The sequence below is a fragment of the Pinus tabuliformis genome, chromosome J (assembly GCF_031772625.1).
Source record: "Pinus tabuliformis cultivar Carrire ecotype Pingquan chromosome J, CPIR1, whole genome shotgun sequence".
Lineage (NCBI taxonomy): Eukaryota > Viridiplantae > Streptophyta > Pinopsida > Pinales > Pinaceae > Pinus > Pinus tabuliformis.
The window spans coordinates 386211703-386228273 of record NC_142295.1 but is presented as its reverse complement, the minus strand read 5'-3'; the positions used below and the strand labels follow the sequence as shown (position 1 = coordinate 386228273).

General features: G+C 35.3%; 2 protein-coding genes across 3 annotated transcripts; both read right to left on the bottom strand.

Annotated features, from left to right (window-relative positions):
• Positions 1–2943: 2943 nt before the first annotated feature.
• LOC149227402 (uncharacterized) lies at positions 2944–4048 on the bottom strand. Its single transcript, XM_089377776.1, has 2 exons — positions 3825–4048; positions 2944–3553 (listed from the first exon to the last, which is right to left on the bottom strand). Exon 2 carries the CDS (start codon positions 3435–3437, stop codon positions 3024–3026), a length of 414 nt encoding a protein of 137 aa, XP_089233902.1. The 5' UTR covers positions 3438–3553; positions 3825–4048; the 3' UTR covers positions 2944–3023.
• Positions 4049–5511: 1463 nt separating this feature from the next.
• Positions 5512–8617, bottom strand: LOC149227401 (cytochrome P450 78A4-like). Of its 2 annotated transcripts, none has more exons than XM_089377774.1 (5): positions 8405–8617; positions 8149–8321; positions 7185–7969; positions 6936–7090; positions 5512–6355 (listed from the first exon to the last, which is right to left on the bottom strand). In XM_089377774.1, the coding sequence occupies exons 3-5, from the start codon at positions 7411–7413 to the stop codon at positions 5882–5884; spliced, it is 858 nt and encodes a 285-aa protein (XP_089233900.1). In that variant the 5' UTR covers positions 7414–7969; positions 8149–8321; positions 8405–8617; the 3' UTR covers positions 5512–5881. The 2 variants fall into 2 exon arrangements, with proteins under 2 accessions (XP_089233900.1, XP_089233901.1); XM_089377775.1 differs by having other exon boundaries at positions 5512–6343.
• Between the last annotated feature and the right edge of the window lie 7954 nt (positions 8618–16571).

Genomic DNA, 16571 nt, shown 5'->3' with positions numbered 1-16571 from the left:
TTGATTTAATTATGATTTTAAAATTAAATTATTATTATAACTATAAAATAATATTTTTTTTTTTTTAAATAATAATTTAAAAATAAATTAAATTATCAGTTAAAAAATTTATTGAATTTTTAAGATGTATTTTTTAATGAATAAATTTAATTAAAAAAATTTTGCATTAAATTTATACAAATATGGATTTTTTGATTATGAACAAAATTAATTAAATATTTTTTGAATTAAATTTGTATAAATAGTTTAGATGTAATTTGAAATTGTGATGTTTAAACTAAATAAATTATATTTTATTTTATTTATGATTTTGGTTTGAATTTTATCTATGTGGTTTAGGTAGATTTTTTATGATTTTGGTTTGAATCTCATTTATAAGGCTATGGCCATGGTAGATTTTTCAAAAATAAGGGTTTTGAGTTATCAAAGAAATAAGAGAACATTTTGTGAATTAGGAATGATATTTGTTTTTTTAAAGATTTAAAATATATTTTGCTCTTCAATTTATAATATATATATTAAGAAGTTCTCATTAATTAAGATTCAAAAATTTGAGTAAAAAAGTTATTAGTAAATTAAATAGGTTTTCAAAACATTTAATATATGAGCAATTTAGATTAAAATAGTGTAAAGTGAAACATGATCTAATGAAGTTATTAGTAGATTAAATGGGCCTTCAAAATACTAAATATATATGGGATTGAGATTGAGATCATTAAATGGGTTTAGTAACAAATGTTTTTTTAATGGCTCTAACGATGAAGATCTTCTGCAATACTTCTTTAAGTAATTGACTTATGTTATAAGAATGTTCGCTGCATAATTAAGCCATGGCAAATGAGTTCATTTCTTATTGCATTAAGAGAAGCAACATGCATTTATAGTATTGAAGAGAATATATCAATTGCGGGTATGTCTACCCATTATCATATAAAACAATAATGCTAATAAAATAATGTGGGCTAAATAACACTCATTCACAGATTCAAATATACATAAATATAGCAATATTAAAACTATATCATATCAACTATTGGAACAAGGGGAGTTCGTGGTAATTACACCAACTAGAGTGTGTTTCATGATACCAAGTGAACATACAAATATATATAAAACACACCAACTTATATCTATCTTATATGAAGATCATATAAATATTGGGATGTTTGTATCTAAATTATTTTTTTAATCCATCTTAATTCTTAATAAATTTAGAGATAAAATAGATATGGCTTAATTACATTAAAGTATACAATATTTATATGATTTCAATCACTTTATTGTAAATATTACTTTACAACCAGAGATAAAATATGTTTATTACTCCACACCAAGGAATACACAATATATTTGTTTAAAGATTTGAAAAAAACTCAAAGAAAATAATAATAAAAAATATTTAAATAAAAATAAGAATGAGAAATCCTCATATTGAAATATAAAATATATATATAGAATTAAAAATTAAATACATATTTTATTATGAAAGAGTATATTGGTTTTAAAATTTTAAAAAAGAAATAATAATAATAAAATATTTGAACTAAAATAAAAATGAGAAATCCTCATGTTAGAGGAAAATAATATACCTAAATAAATTTAGAGATAAAATAGATATGACTTAATTACATTAAAATATACAATATTTATATGATTTCAATCACTCTATTGTAAATATTACTTTACAACCAGAGATAAAATATGTATATTACTCCACACCAAAGAATACATAGTATATTTGTTTAAAGATTTGAATAAAAATTCGAAGAAAGTAATAATAAAATATATTTAAATAAAAATAAGAATGACAAATCCTCATATTGAAATATAAAATATATATATATATATATATATATATATAATTAAAAATTAAATACATATTTTACTATGAAAGAGTATATTGGTTTTAAAATTTTAAAAACGAAATAATAATAATAAAATATTCGAACTAAAATAAAAATGAGAAATCCTCATGTTATAGGAAAATAATATACCTAAATAATATACCTAAATTTGTAAAAGAAATAAAAAAAACACACACATATTTTACCTGAATATATTTTTAATTAATAGTAGAATGGATAAGATACTTCTTTTCAACTAAAATATCTAACAATTATTACGTACTAAGCGGTACAAGATAATTATAACAAGTGTTGCATGCAGTCGGTAGTCCCTGCCGTCAAGCACAAATGAAGCCCTTTTCTGATTTGTGCTCTAGTCTTATCATTGTGATTTGGATGAAGAAAGGCGAAGTGATGTGCTTTTCTGATTTGTGCTCTAGTCTTATCATTGTGATTTGGATGAAGAAAGGCCACTTCGCCTGAACCCCATGTCAAACCGGGTTTTATTTCTAATAGAGTGATTTGGTCCCCTGACATTTCATTAGAGACATGTTTAAATGATACATAAGGGAAGGATGCTCCAAGACAATCATTGCCCACCTCATAAGCATGCCTATATAGTATATGCATACCCAACCATATCTAATATCCACGCATGGTTGAAGGAATTGTGCGACTGAAAGTTCAATTCACTACACAGAGGGTCAATGAAATGATCCAGTTATGCCAAACTCTTCTCTTCAATAAATTGAAAGAAGCAAATAGCTTGCTACAAGTGAAATTTAGAAGCAGGCCTGGTGCTGGATATTGTCCTATGGAGTGAGGAATACATGCCATTACATTGCAGAAAGTGGATTGAATTATGGGAAAAATGGATTTTCATAGGATTCTATTCCAAACTCACTGAAAAGGTTTGCTTCTGTATTCACACTTGCAGACTCATCAGACTTTTGCATCATCAGATAAGAGTGAAAATCGTAGCCAAGAAAAGAACTATTGAGTACATACATAAAATGATATAGAGAAAGCAATGTTGTAAAAATCTCCTTTTAAAACATGTCGAAACAATAGTGAATGTTGTATTAAAAAAAATCAAAGGAGCTACCATATACATATAAATTTTACAGTCAATATAGAAGTAAAATGGTCGAAAAACCTCTTGGATAATAAGTATACATGTCAACTGTCTAGATATTCAATTATACACTGAGAATAACAGAGGTTTTGCATAACTGAGTGTAAAGAAACCCCTTCGAGACGCAAGCCAATACTATCAATCCCAGGCAAGAATTTTGAACTACCGGCAGAAAGGCTTTGCCCACTTGTGTTTCTGGCAGCTGGTGCACTTGGACCATTGTTCATGAGGTTTGCCAAACTGGAACCTTTAAGACCTGTTCGAGAACCTTCATCTGCTGGGGTCTGAGAAACGAGAGCAGGCACTACCGTATTTTCCCTGGACAAATTTGCAGAGGTCTTGTTCTGATAGCTTCCAAGATGAGTGAGACGTGAAGGACTATATACAACTGATCCTGAATTCATAAAGGCAGGGCGTTCCCATTTCTTTGAAGCCATAAAATCAACATTCGCACCCATTGATGGCCTCGTTGATGTTTGGCATGTGCTGTTGGCCTTGGTGGTTGCATGCCCAGAAGAACATCATCATCATGGTGCCTTCCTCTTCTGTCATCTTTGGACTCAAATCTTGACATCTAGCAGGGATTTTCAAATAACGAACAATAAGGGAAACATAAAGCAATCTAGAAGGAATTGCACAAGTCACAGAAAATAGAAAAAGATGGATGGTGGTGGTATTTTCTTTTTTCTTCTTTTCTTTCATCATATTATTCAAGTGCCAGAGCTGAGAGTTAACTATTCTAACAAAACAGTGCAAGACTTACACTTGGGCCTTGTTCCTTTAAAACCATGTTGCAATATATATTTTATTTATTTATAAAATAACCATGGAGCAGTATATTTTACCTCCTGAGCATCTCTATACCTTCATCGATGTTGTTTATCTGCCCATTCCATTGAGCCAACTCCTTAAGAAGCTGACTCTGCAAAGAAATTAAAGGTTTGTCTCTAACATCAAATAAAAAACAAGATCTATTGTATTGTGACATCCGACTGTTAAAGTTTTTTTTTTGCAAGGGTTGTTTTTCCAACCCCACCAAATCCCACAATTCCTATAATTCTAGTCTAGCCGCTTTGCTGCTGCAAACGCATTTCCCTTTCAAAATCTTCTATTTTCTGTTCCAAAGCTATTGGATATTTGCACACATGGAGCTTTGTTGGAAACTTTTTCAAGACTCCTTCCACGACCTTTTCCAGGAGCTGTTGCTCGTCCCTAAACAATGCCCAGAGTACAATCGCGAGTCAAAAGTGCCATATACGTGATCCAATAAATTAAATCTAAAGACTAGCAAATTAAAGTTAAGACTGACAGAGAATTGTTGTTGGTCATGTAAACAGCCCAGGTCCAAACATCAGCAGGTGTAGAGCCTTTGTGTTTAAATGTTAGGGGAGTTGTTAAATAAGTATAAGTATTAATATTGTGACTGCAATTTTTTTTGAAAAGCACCTTGGTCAAGAATGTGATGTACAATGTTGTATACTTGAATAACCAAAAATAAAAAAATGAATCGCACAAAATATGTTGTTAAATAAATAACAAAAATTAAAGAATCAGCCGCACAAAATATGTTGTTAAATAAATAACAAAAATAAAAAATCAACCACACAAAATATGTTGTTAAAGCAAGCACGTGGACAAAATTGTAATGTACGATGTAATTTAATTGTACACTTCACTAACCAAAAATAAGAATCAATCCACGTCAAAATATGCTGTATGATAAAAATCAAAATCCAATAAAAACAATGCCACAAAAATGATCGCATCCATAGACTGTTCTACATACAGGTCAATCTGATTCAAAGTGTTTGCATTTTCCATGGTTTTGAAAAGCATAAACTTTCTTTGAAACGGGGTAGCTGCAATTTTAACTTGACTAATATTTGCAAATTGATAGCTTAAAAAGAAAAATGGGTGCGCATTGTTCGGACAGATCGAGGTCGCCTCCGACCGAGCTCGTAAGTGGCTTATCGCCGTACGAAATGTTGGGCAGAGATTTCTGAACGTGCAGGTACATAAAGAAATAAAGGAACAAAGATCTTCGTTCGTGTAAGTAACTTTATAATTCAAATGATGAGGTTAAATATCAAACTTGAACTGCTGGTAAGTCTCAAATGATGAGGTTAAATATCAAACTTGAACTGCTGGTAAGTCTCACCTAATTGTGTAGAAATCGTTTTCAAAACCATTGACAATGGTGTGACGACATCTGCCTCTGCTATACAGCAATACACCATGTAATTTACGTGATATATACATATATATGTATGGTTTAACAAATAAAATTGCACCATGTAATGTGATTTATGCACGACATCTGCCTCTGCTGATACAGCAATACACCATGTAATTTACGTGATATATATATATATATGGTTTAACAAATAAAATTGCACCATGTAATGTAATTTATGCTTTAACAAATAAAATTGTTGACTGACTGTAAAAAAAGAAAGAAAGAGTTGAAAAAATCCATCCATTAGAAACCAACCATGCAAAAATATCCGTGGTCACTCATCTTTATTGTCAAAAATTTAACGTGCAGCTCACCATTATTCAAACCCAAAACGACCATCCATCGTTCGTTCTATCGATCGCAATAACCAAACAGAGACACACAGTCTCATATGACGACGATGGGTCAGAAAAAGTACCACTTATAATCGAGATACATATAACCGGAGAGCTAAAGATTGAACGGCATTGCATGATAGTGCGTGCTCATGCAATCGAAATGCATAATGGGAGACGGCATCGACGCATATATAGTGCCTAGTAATACTGCCCTGCTGCAATCGAAATACATAATGGGAGACGGCATCATATATATTGCCTAGTAATACTGACAAACAGAAACAGAACAGGAGGTACCGCAATTAGCAGGTAACGGGGGAGGATTTAATTAGCTAGTGAAAGCTGGCACCCGTATGATGGGAACAGAACGAAGAGGATGAGCCATTTCGCAGGACAGCTTAAGAACCTCGGACAAATCAACTGGATGTTCAGCATGAGGAAGCCATTGAAAATGATGGAGCAGCTTAGCCACCCAGAGGTTAACAGTGGCAAGGCCCAGAGCCTTCCCCGGGCACACACGACGACCAGCACCAAAAGGCGCAAGCCTCAGATCATTACCCCTTACATCCACGTCTTCCCCGCCTTCCGACACCACAAACCTCTCCGGACGGAACTCTTGAGGTGATTCCCAAATGCTGGGGTCGTGAGTAATCGACCACATATTCACCATGGCAGTCGTGCCCGCCGGAACACACATTCCATCGCCCATGTTCACATCTTCAGTGGAGAGACGTGCCCATGATAGGAGCGGTCCAGGCGGATGCATTCGCAGCGCCTCCTTTACCACAGCCTGCACGTAGGGCTGGCCTAAGTAACAGTTAATAGGATATGAAATTCCATGATAAATATATACCACTGTAATAATAACAATTGTGAACAGATTATAAAAGATAATAACCACAAGCCAAAGAAAGCCATGAAGCATAACAACAAAAGGGTCTTTTGTACTATAATGCGGGAGAATGCCATAGAATCAACCTGAAAATACCAAACGTAAAAGGTAATTTTAGTACTGGAGTGGTCTTTAGTACTAACTAAAATGAGGAGGATACCATAGAATCAACCTGGAAAACACCAAAGGCAAGGTAATCTTAGTAGTGGAGTGGCCTTTGGTACTAAAGTGAGAAAATACCATAGAATCAACCTAGAAACACCAAAGGTGATGTTAGTATTTGAGTGAAAGAAGATCAATTGCATCAACTTGGGGTCGCAAAAGGTGATGTTAGTACTGCGCTACAGAGATGCTACGGCATCAACAAAGGGGGTTTACACCACAAAGACAGTTTTTAGATTGGCAAAGTTTCTATTACAGGTAAAATAAACAAAAGCTCTAACTCTGTTCCTAGCCATTAGTAGCGTTGAGAGATAAGGGTTTCCGCTACCTTAATTCCACCCGAACTCTCTGAAGTATCCTGCAAGGACTCTCTAAGGCTCGAAGTGGAAGTTTCCCTCTTCTTCCCTCCTGTTACTGATCTATTGCTGCCCAAAGCACCCATGCCACCATGTATGCCTTCCCACTTTCCACACGACATCCTCTCTGCGAAACACACCATCATTTTACATTCTTTAATCAGATAAAAACAAGAAACCAAAAGAAAACCTCTCGCTAAAGATGAGAAGTAAAGATTAACCTGATCCTGGATCTGAAGAACAAGGAGCAGCTGCTGCTACTGCTAAACCGAGATGCCCTGAGAGAAGCCTGCTGCCCGCTGAGAAGGATCCATGGTCGATTCCGTCTACGACGCCTGTGCTCCTGGAGGCCTCCTCATGTCTAGCTGTAGCAGTAGCACCCCATGATTCGCTGCTGAGGAAGCTCATGCCAAGAAAGTCATGGAACACTGCCTTCCCTTCGCCCACCATGATGACATTACACGGAACATCCTAGGCTGCCATGGATGGAACCTCAGCTACCACATGATGGACAGGAACAATCGGATCAGTCCCAGTATCAACGGCTTGTAAGGGAAGAATACATAATATCAGACATTCAGCTCCAAATATTTGTCGTTCCCTGTTTTAGGACAAGAGTCTTTCTACGAATAACTGAACAATCAGTTACCTTGAACCCTCGGCTCAAATTACAAAAGTGTTGAAATACAAGAAAATAGATGACATTTACAAATACACAACATAAGTACTATTTTCATGTAAATCCCAGCACTGGGTCTGGAATAGAAACAACACAGTAACCGGAAGAGGGTTTGACTGCTGGCCATCCCTTCTAAAAGTATAGATATACATAATCTTTTAAAAACCCCCTGCTTAATAATGTCGCTAGGGCCACAACTATGAATGAACTTAAACAACTAACTTAGAATATGTCCATTTAAATGTCAAGTTGGTGCTGGCGAATATGGAGGAACATAGCATGAAAACCCTAAAGCCAATTTCAACCCTCGCAGGTGTCAAGAAGTACCTGTAAGAGAAGTTTTCTATTAACTTCCTCTTCTCAACGTGAGAGTTCATATAGAAGCCGAATAACAGTAAATCAAAAGAAATTCTTGCAGTGACCAAAACCAATTAGGCTTAAACTCATGAAAATCACCCAGTATTTAGAGAACTCATGGAAAACCCTGTAAATTCATTGAAATTTACCTTGCCTTGGTAAAAATAAGCAATCCTCGACCCAACGGTGACCTGTAGCAATTAATTCCCTTTAGCCCTCTCACGAGTTAAGGGAAAAGCTGAATATATATTCATAAGCATCTTCTGGTGACCTCCAGAAACAAAGGGCGCAACTCATTACATCTCGCAGCAGAACTTTGAACCTGTTGCAGTTAGGATGAGTCAAGTGTAAACTAGGATTAAAGAAAACAATCCCTCATTAACAAAAACCAAGCACAAAACTTACTTGTCCCATGTCTGAAACTGTGACACCAGAGTTGTGTAGTTGCAGGTTTTGGGCAGACAGAACGAACCACCATGCACAGAGAAACCTCGCCGTCCAAGGCAACAACAAATGAGCACCAGGTTGAGGGTTTGGGGATTCAAACTGTTTACCGGAAAATTGATAGCCCGAGCGAGAGACATCTGGCAAACTGGCTGCATGCAAGGTGCTCATGCAGGGCACGTAGAAGGGCACGTAGAAGAACATGCACACCTTGAACATAAAACTTACGGTAAAACATTTTTTCTCCACTGAATTAACATCGGGCCACGTGAGGCGTGCAATAAGACCTCCAATTCGTAACTTTGGTTATAAATTTCTTACACTGATATTTGGAGAGAAAAACTTTGGTTAAATTTGGAGAGAAAAACTTTGGTTAAATTATAATAGTGCACAATTTTTTTTGGTCAAAAGACTGATTAATGCATGATCAACGATCGATCCATCGCTATTAGTCCCAGGGAAAAACTAATAATAAACCAATGACTAAACGATAAACATGGACCTCAAGTTTTTGAAAGCTTCCTTAAGCTAGGGTTATTCGACTCTAAGCAAAACACGAGATGCGGTGCTTACTTTCCAAAACAATATAAAAAGAGAGGACTAAAATGATAATTGAGTAATTAATTAGCATCATAATATAAGAAATCATATATCGTCAAAGGAAGGGCAATGTGTGGCCTTCATGATAAAGATAGGAAAATAGAGAAGGTAGCTAAATCACCTTTTATCTAGTTAGAAATAAATTAATAATGTATTCCAAATAAGTTAATAAGGAAAAGGGAGCGAAAATAACTTTGTGTTTTTTTTTTAATTACCTATTTTTTATTTTCTATTTTAAATGATGCTAAAAATAAAATGTTGGAATTTTTTTTTTTAATTTTATGGTTTATTCATACTAGAGATTGGTGGTTATGACAATTATTCACGTAAATAAAGTTGATGTGAGTAGATTTTCCTTTTTTAAATTATGATATTGTTTTTTTGGTTGTAAATTAGACTAACTTTATATTATGAGCCAAAAAGCCATTACATGTTTATAATTCTGAATCTGTTACTAGGAAAAATAGACTATATATATATAAATAAGTTCGAGGTCATAAAAATTAGTCCAAATGTCTTATAATATTAATCTAGACAAATGAGTCTTAAATAGTCTATAAAACTAGAAAATAAAGCATAACAACAACTTTTCGTAGGATGATCTATCCTACACTGGCTTCCTAGAAGCAAAATGATTAAACTAGCAATTGCATCAAATGTTGCAAAGGAAACACCGTAAGGCATAGATTCGAGAATAATCCTACCATATAAAACATCATTAAAAATAAAAATTAGTAAATAAAATGTCATTCACAGCTAGAAGATAAAGAGAAATCACTTACCTTTCCAACATAGATGCCTCTTAATCTTCAAAGATGGTGTTTCAAGTTGCAATAGCAAATATTTGCTAGTTTTTGAAAAATTACTAGTACATGACATTAGATAACCTAAATAAAATAATATTAGTTCATGAAAAATATGATAGCTAATAATATGATGCCTATCTTTCCAAATATAAATTCGCATAAAAAAATCACAAATTTTAGACATCACCACATATTAGATGAAAGTGAGCTAGACATCAACGCGCAATTATTAATAACTTTTGGTATAAAATCTGCAACTTTGACAATTCTAATCTCGTGGGTATACATCTCGTGGTGGCCAAAATTCTAATTCTAATATGTATTATAACTTCTTGTCTATATCATCGTTTTATATTGACAATTGGAACATGCCATTGCAAGAGTTTACACACTGAAAAACTTCTACATGGTTGAAGGCATTCATTATTCATACAATCCAATAAACCAACATTAAATAAAATTATTCTTTATTACAACAAAAATTGTTATTTTGAAAGAAACTGAATAGGAGAAGGGCACCATGAGGGAAATTTAATCCTCTCAACTCATGTTAGATTTGTGCTAAAATTAATCTATACTGATTCTAACCAATCCCTTTTTAACTACTTAATATATAAGCTAAGATCCCTAAATACATTGATATCTAGTGAGAGTCTTGTTCATTTTCTTTAATTAAAATATATTTTAGTTTGTTTTTTTTTTTGTTTTTTTCTTAAATTATTTATTGAGGAATTTTTATTTTTTAGTTTTTAATTAAATATATTTTAGGTTATTGTATTTATATTTATATTGAAAAATATAAATATAGAATATATAAATATTAGCGGCAACCTCAACCATAATTCTTTTTAAATTTATGTGAACTATTTTCGAGAGATGAGTTTATTTAGGTTATTCTATTTCTATTTATATTGAAAAATATAAATTTAGAATATATAAAGATTAACGGCAACATCAACCATAATTTTTTTTTAATTTTTATTTTTTTAAATTTATGTGAACTATTTTTGAGAGACGAGTTTATATGAATTTTATATGCTATAAGTTTATTATGTGTATATATTTGAATGGCATCGTTTCTTCACCGAAAATCAAAGTTGACCATTACTCCAAAGATCTAATATTTCCATATTCCTTTCGACAAAAATCAAATCACTTTAATTTCACATAACTTGCATATAAAATTTAAATCTTATATTATATCCTTGAGGAATGTTAACTGCAATATTTAGTACGAGGTCTTTAATTCTTGGCACGATTAACTTAAGGCATTGAGAAATGAATTTAATGTATGCCGAGGATATCTCAAGCATGCTGTCCACTTGGCCTTTGAACCTTCTCGATGCTAAATCTGCTCCATCCACTTGTCATCTCTCACTCCAGGATTCACCAACATATCAACGATTCTCCATGATCCTATCTGATGGACGGTGTAGATTACAGAGGAGGGTTATAGGGAAACTAACTCACTCACCCCTCCCACAATCTTGCCTCATTCCTTCGCTACATGATTCAGTTTTCTTGCTCGTGACGATCTGCAAGGGTTTGCTTTCTCAGAGTCTAGTTTTGAGATCTCATGAACAATGCAAGGGTTTGCTTTATCAGAGTCTGGTTTTGAGATCTCATCAGAAATTTGGTTACTCGAGTAAGTTCATTGTTTTATACATCCTCTTTTGGGTTTTTAACTGATTACTCTAGATTTTCCTCGATTAATCTGACTTTAAGTTCATTGTTTTAGACATCCTCTTCTGGGTTTTTAACTGATTACTCTAGATTTTCCTTGATTAATCTGACTTGACCTATGGAATGCTCAGGAATGGTTCTCATTTATGCTCAGTTCAAGAGCTGGAGCAGGTCTAGTGCCTAGAGCCTCAACACTGATGAGCATCTTAACCCTGCTTGGAGCCAACACTCCAGCGTTATTCTTTGGTCTAGTGCCTAGAGCCTCAACACTGGTGGGCATCTTAACCCTGCTTGGAGTCAACACTCCAGCATTGTTCTTAATCCGAGCATGAGTATCGACTTGGGGTTTTGTACACAGGTTTTCTTTCGTCCGGGGTTTCATTCTGCACACAGGTTATTTGTTACAGGTGATGTTCTTAATCCGAGCATGAGTATCGACTTGGGGTTTTGTACATAGGTTTTCTTTCGTCCGGGGCATGAGTATCGACTTGGGGTTTTGTACACAGGTTTTCTTTCGTCCAGGGTTTCATACTACACACAGGTTATTTGTTACAGGTGATGTTCACAGTCCTCTCTGTTGGACAGTTGCTTTATATATTTTCTTGATGCGTCCTCAATACAATGCTTACATTTCTTTGTTAATGGTGTACAGGTATGCACGCACGAAGGTTATCCCAGGTTATTTCAGGCTTCCTCCCACTACCGAGCTAATACATATGCTCTTTTGATATGTTAGGTGTGGTTATTTCTCTGTGGTCTCTGATTGAGAAGGAAATTCTCCAGATTCACTGTGTCCTGTTATTTGAGGAAAAACCCCAACATGGTTGAGAGAAAAACCCTTTGTTACTTGTGCATGGAGTCAACCCTCCAACATTTTTCTTAATCCGAACATGAGTACCAACTTGGGGTTTTGTACCCAGGTTTTGCTTTCGTTGGGGGTTTCATTTTGCACATAGGTTATTTATTACAGGTGAGGTTCATAGTATTCTCTACTCAGAAATCACTTTATATATTTTCCTGATGCGTCCTCAATACCATGCTTACATTTCTCTGTTAATGGTGTATAGGTACGCATGCATCCTGCTTACATTTCTCTACTAATCGTGTATAGGTAAGCGTGCATGGAGGTTATCCAGGTTATTTCAGGCTTTCTTCGACTACCCAGCTAATACAAGGGCTCTTCTGATATGCCAGGTGTGGTTATTTCTCTTGTGGCCTCTGATTGAGAAGGAAATTCTCCAGATTCACCGTGTCCTGTTATTAGAGGAAAAACCCCAACCGGGTTGAGAGGAAAACCCTCTGTTACTTGTCTTTCCTTTTTAAGATTCAATTGTTAGCAATTTTCTTTAAAGGGTTAAGCGACCTTTGAGCCCTCGAACTAATTGTTAAGGATTTTCATTTGAGAAATATACTGTGTATCTCTAATATTTTTATTACTATGGGAGTATGCTTCTTGCTACTATGGTCAACACTTGTTAAGAGAGGGTTTCTGTTGTATTTTTATTTTGAACTGGTAAAGCTATGATTTCGACATGGGTTGAATTGGTATCTCAACAGATAACTTCAGTTCTTGCTGCTATGGTCAGCACTTGTTAATAGAGGATTTTTGTTGTAGTTTTATTTTGAACTGGTGCAGCTATGATTTTGACATGGGTCGAATTGGTATCTTAACAGATAACTTCAGGATTGTTTGACATAATAATTTTGGAATACATATAATGATTTTATTACTGTATTCTTTTGGTGCACGGTTACAGTGATGTGAACTTTCTTTTACAGAGATTTCCAGTTATTTACATCATTATTTTCACATCGCATTTCTCCTTGTTTCTGTTATGGTTAGGCAATCATTTAAATCACACAACATTTCTCTTGTTTATTAATACCCTGTTCTAAGTCTCCGATCGACCTTGCGCCAACACGCTCATTTTCAAGAAGAAATAGATATACATTACACTATATGCTAACAACAACTTCCTACATGTACACTACAAACATGAATTACTATTCATGTTAATAATCAATAGTCTTGGATATCGATCGATGAAAAGACTTACAAGAATGGCGTAGAACATCATAGCGGCGGGGAGGCTGGAAAATGTTGCAGGTTCTGAAAGGTATGCGACTCTCTCCTCTACATCCTCCTCTTCTCTTCCACGCGATTGACGGTCGCGACGACATTGGTTAAGTGCAACCTCAATGTCCATGAATAGGTCCTCCATGGTTGAATCATATCATTGGGATTGATCAAATACTTGTTGTATGGCTCAGCATCAAAATTGTGGAGACCTTCTTTCCAATTCCTCTCAACCTCTCTCTGATGGTTGCTCTGACCTGATATATCATAGCATGGTGGAAGAGAGATTCATAAGGTTTAGAAAGTTAGTTATTTGGTTGTTATTTGTGTAAATGAGGGAGGTTGTGGATCTAATGGCCTAAGACATTTCAATCGTCTAACATTTGATCTGATGGTGTAGACAGAGACACAGTGGCAGCCAGGCGAGTCGTTTTCAAAGGGGAACACTTTACAACGTAAATATAACATAATTAATTATTGGGGAGTCCACCTAAATGAGTACAAGAGCTTGATTGTCTTCTTCACTATTGTGGAATTCCAAGATTTCCATTTTCTTGGCTAACACTAAAACTTTACTATCCAATTTGTTAGCATATTGCTGCAAGGCATAATGCAGAGAAGAATCTCATTGTGGGATTCATTTCTCTTAGTCAAGACCTTACCCATTATAGTTTTTAATTTTCCAATACAAGTCCACTATTCACAAATATTAGGCTTATCTATAATGGGTGTCTCCTATAGCAGGGATCCACTTCTCGACATCCTCCTCCACCTTTATATCATACATAAACCACTATTCCACCTTGGATTCTTGTCTTATTGCATGCATTTCCTCCTGAGATGAGTGAGAGGTGTGCTCTCGGTACTTTCTAGCAAAGGTCTCTACATAAGATTGGGTGTATGTACGAGGGAGAAATTATCTCGTACTAGACCTTACCTAGAGTGACTGAGGCTACAGTGGGGCATAACGAAGGGGAAAACAGGGAATGAGGGAGAAGTGACAAGGTTGCTTGACAAAGAGAGAGACAGTAGAAGACCGACCAACTATTAGAAAGTTGAGACACTCAAGGGATACAAAGGGGATAAAACAATTCGATGGATAGAGAGTCAAAAGATGACAAAAACCCAATGAATAGGGATGCTAAAGGGTCATTAAGGGGACAAGGTAGATCGATCAAAAGAGAGAGAAAGGTCAAAAAAAGATCAAAAACTTAAGATACTTAAAGGATACTGTGGGAAGGCAATAAGAGGAAGGAACCAAACACTCAATGTAGAATAACAGAGGGTAAAGGAAAGTCCATAAAAAGGCACAATGATGCAAGGGAGAAAAGAAGTAGAAGGGGGGAAAAATTAAGAGAAAAAAATTGTAAAATACCAACTCATAATTGGCTTGATTTTTCCATGTAATTATCTCATTTATTTTGAATTTGGAATTAAAATGGGTTGAGTAAGGGACACAGATTCCAAGGGATTGAGGGAGGTAAATTTCTTGGGATATTCAATTTAATTGTTGAAGGAAGAAACTGGACATTGTGGACAACCATTGAAGGATGGTTGTTGAGTGTTTAATGTACTGGAATGGTGTTTTAAAAGAGATCATTTTTGTAAATTTACGTGTTGCAAGAAAGGGACACAAGCCATACTCGTTGGAGCTACACATGAAAACAAAAGCACAAAATAATTTAATGCAAAAAAACTATGTGTGTAGTTGGAAAACAACTAGGAAGTAAACCTGGAAAAGAACATAGGTAGAGGGAGCACGTAGGGCATTGAGAAAAAGAAAAGGGAGTTCTAGAAGCACCCAGGGACGAGTACAGAGTGACTCACACAATAGTCGGGGATGAGAATTTCCGAACATAAGACAAACCCAGAGGGAAGGAGAGAAAGCGAGGAATAGGGTAAATCCTATCAGATCGTGAGTTTACGACTCAGGTGCACAAGGAGAACACTAGGGAGGCATGCTGGTGAGAATTGCATGATTACAGTTGTGCATCAGAGTCATATCAGTTGCAACAATGCATAGAAGTTACTATTACTCACTATTATTATGCAAGGAATAAATAGGAGTGTATTTGGACTTAATAAGTAGATAGTGGCATCTAAATGCAATATGGAAGGCATTGGATTTTTTCACCACTCTTAGAAGGCTATCATACCTTCGGTTGGAAATAAGAGTGCGAGAGGAATTCTCCTTCAGGTGAGGACAAATCTCAGGTTACCTCAGGGGGGTGGAGGGTGGAGATGGCCTTCTATAGAGTCCCTTGATAGCCTGGAGTAAAGATTTAGCCCTTGGAATCATAGTCAAGGAAATTTTGGGGTCTCCTTTGCTTGTTTATCTGATTTTGACAGTGATTCCCTTCACCGGGTGGAACCACTTTGTTGCATGCTACCAGGGTGGAGGTGAAACCTCTTGAATTCTTGGAGTGTGAGTGTGGGTGTGTTATTGGATAGATGGAGGGTGGAGGCAACAATCCTCTAGATTCCCGACGCATTGGTGGACTGCTAAGTGGATGGAATTTGGAGGTAAGAGGACCTCTAGAGTCCTTGTTTCATATGACGATTAGTGATTACGCCCTTGAGTAAGACTACTCCAGTCCCTAGAATCTAGCTTGAGGGTGACAACTACAAGTAGCTTGGTTGCAATTTGTCTATGGTTGGGTGGAGAGTTGTAGTCCCGAACTCAATTTCCCATCTTCAATACAAATCCAAGATAAGTTCTTCTTATGCATAATATTGTATGGATTTCATGTTAAAGTGTGAATGAATGATATGTTGATTGTTTGCATGACAAGTCTTGGTTCACTTGTGTACATATGTTGAATGGCTGGTTATAATCCATATGAGGATGTATTGATGAGCATGAATGTTTCATGGGATTAATGGCCTTATACTAACATCTTGTTGTAGAGAAGTATTTACCATGATAGTGTTGGTGTTGCACTAGTGAAATGATTGCACAGTG

Excerpts from the sequence above, each read along its gene's own strand:
- LOC149227402 (XM_089377776.1), bottom strand. The coding sequence starts at position 3,437 with ATGGGTGCGAATGTTGATTTTATGGCTTCAAAGAAATGGGAACGCCCT.
- LOC149227401 (XM_089377774.1), bottom strand. The coding sequence starts at position 7,413 with ATGGTGGGCGAAGGGAAGGCAGTGTTCCATGACTTTCTTGGCATGAGC. Across the intron at positions 7,091-7,184 it reads TTCTTCAGATCCAGGATCAG|AGAGGATGTCGTGTGGAAAG; the intron begins GTTAATCTTTAC and ends TGTGTTTCGCAG. Across the intron at positions 6,356-6,935 it reads AGAGTTCGGGTGGAATTAAG|CCCTACGTGCAGGCTGTGGT; the intron begins GTAGCGGAAACC and ends TACTTAGGCCAG.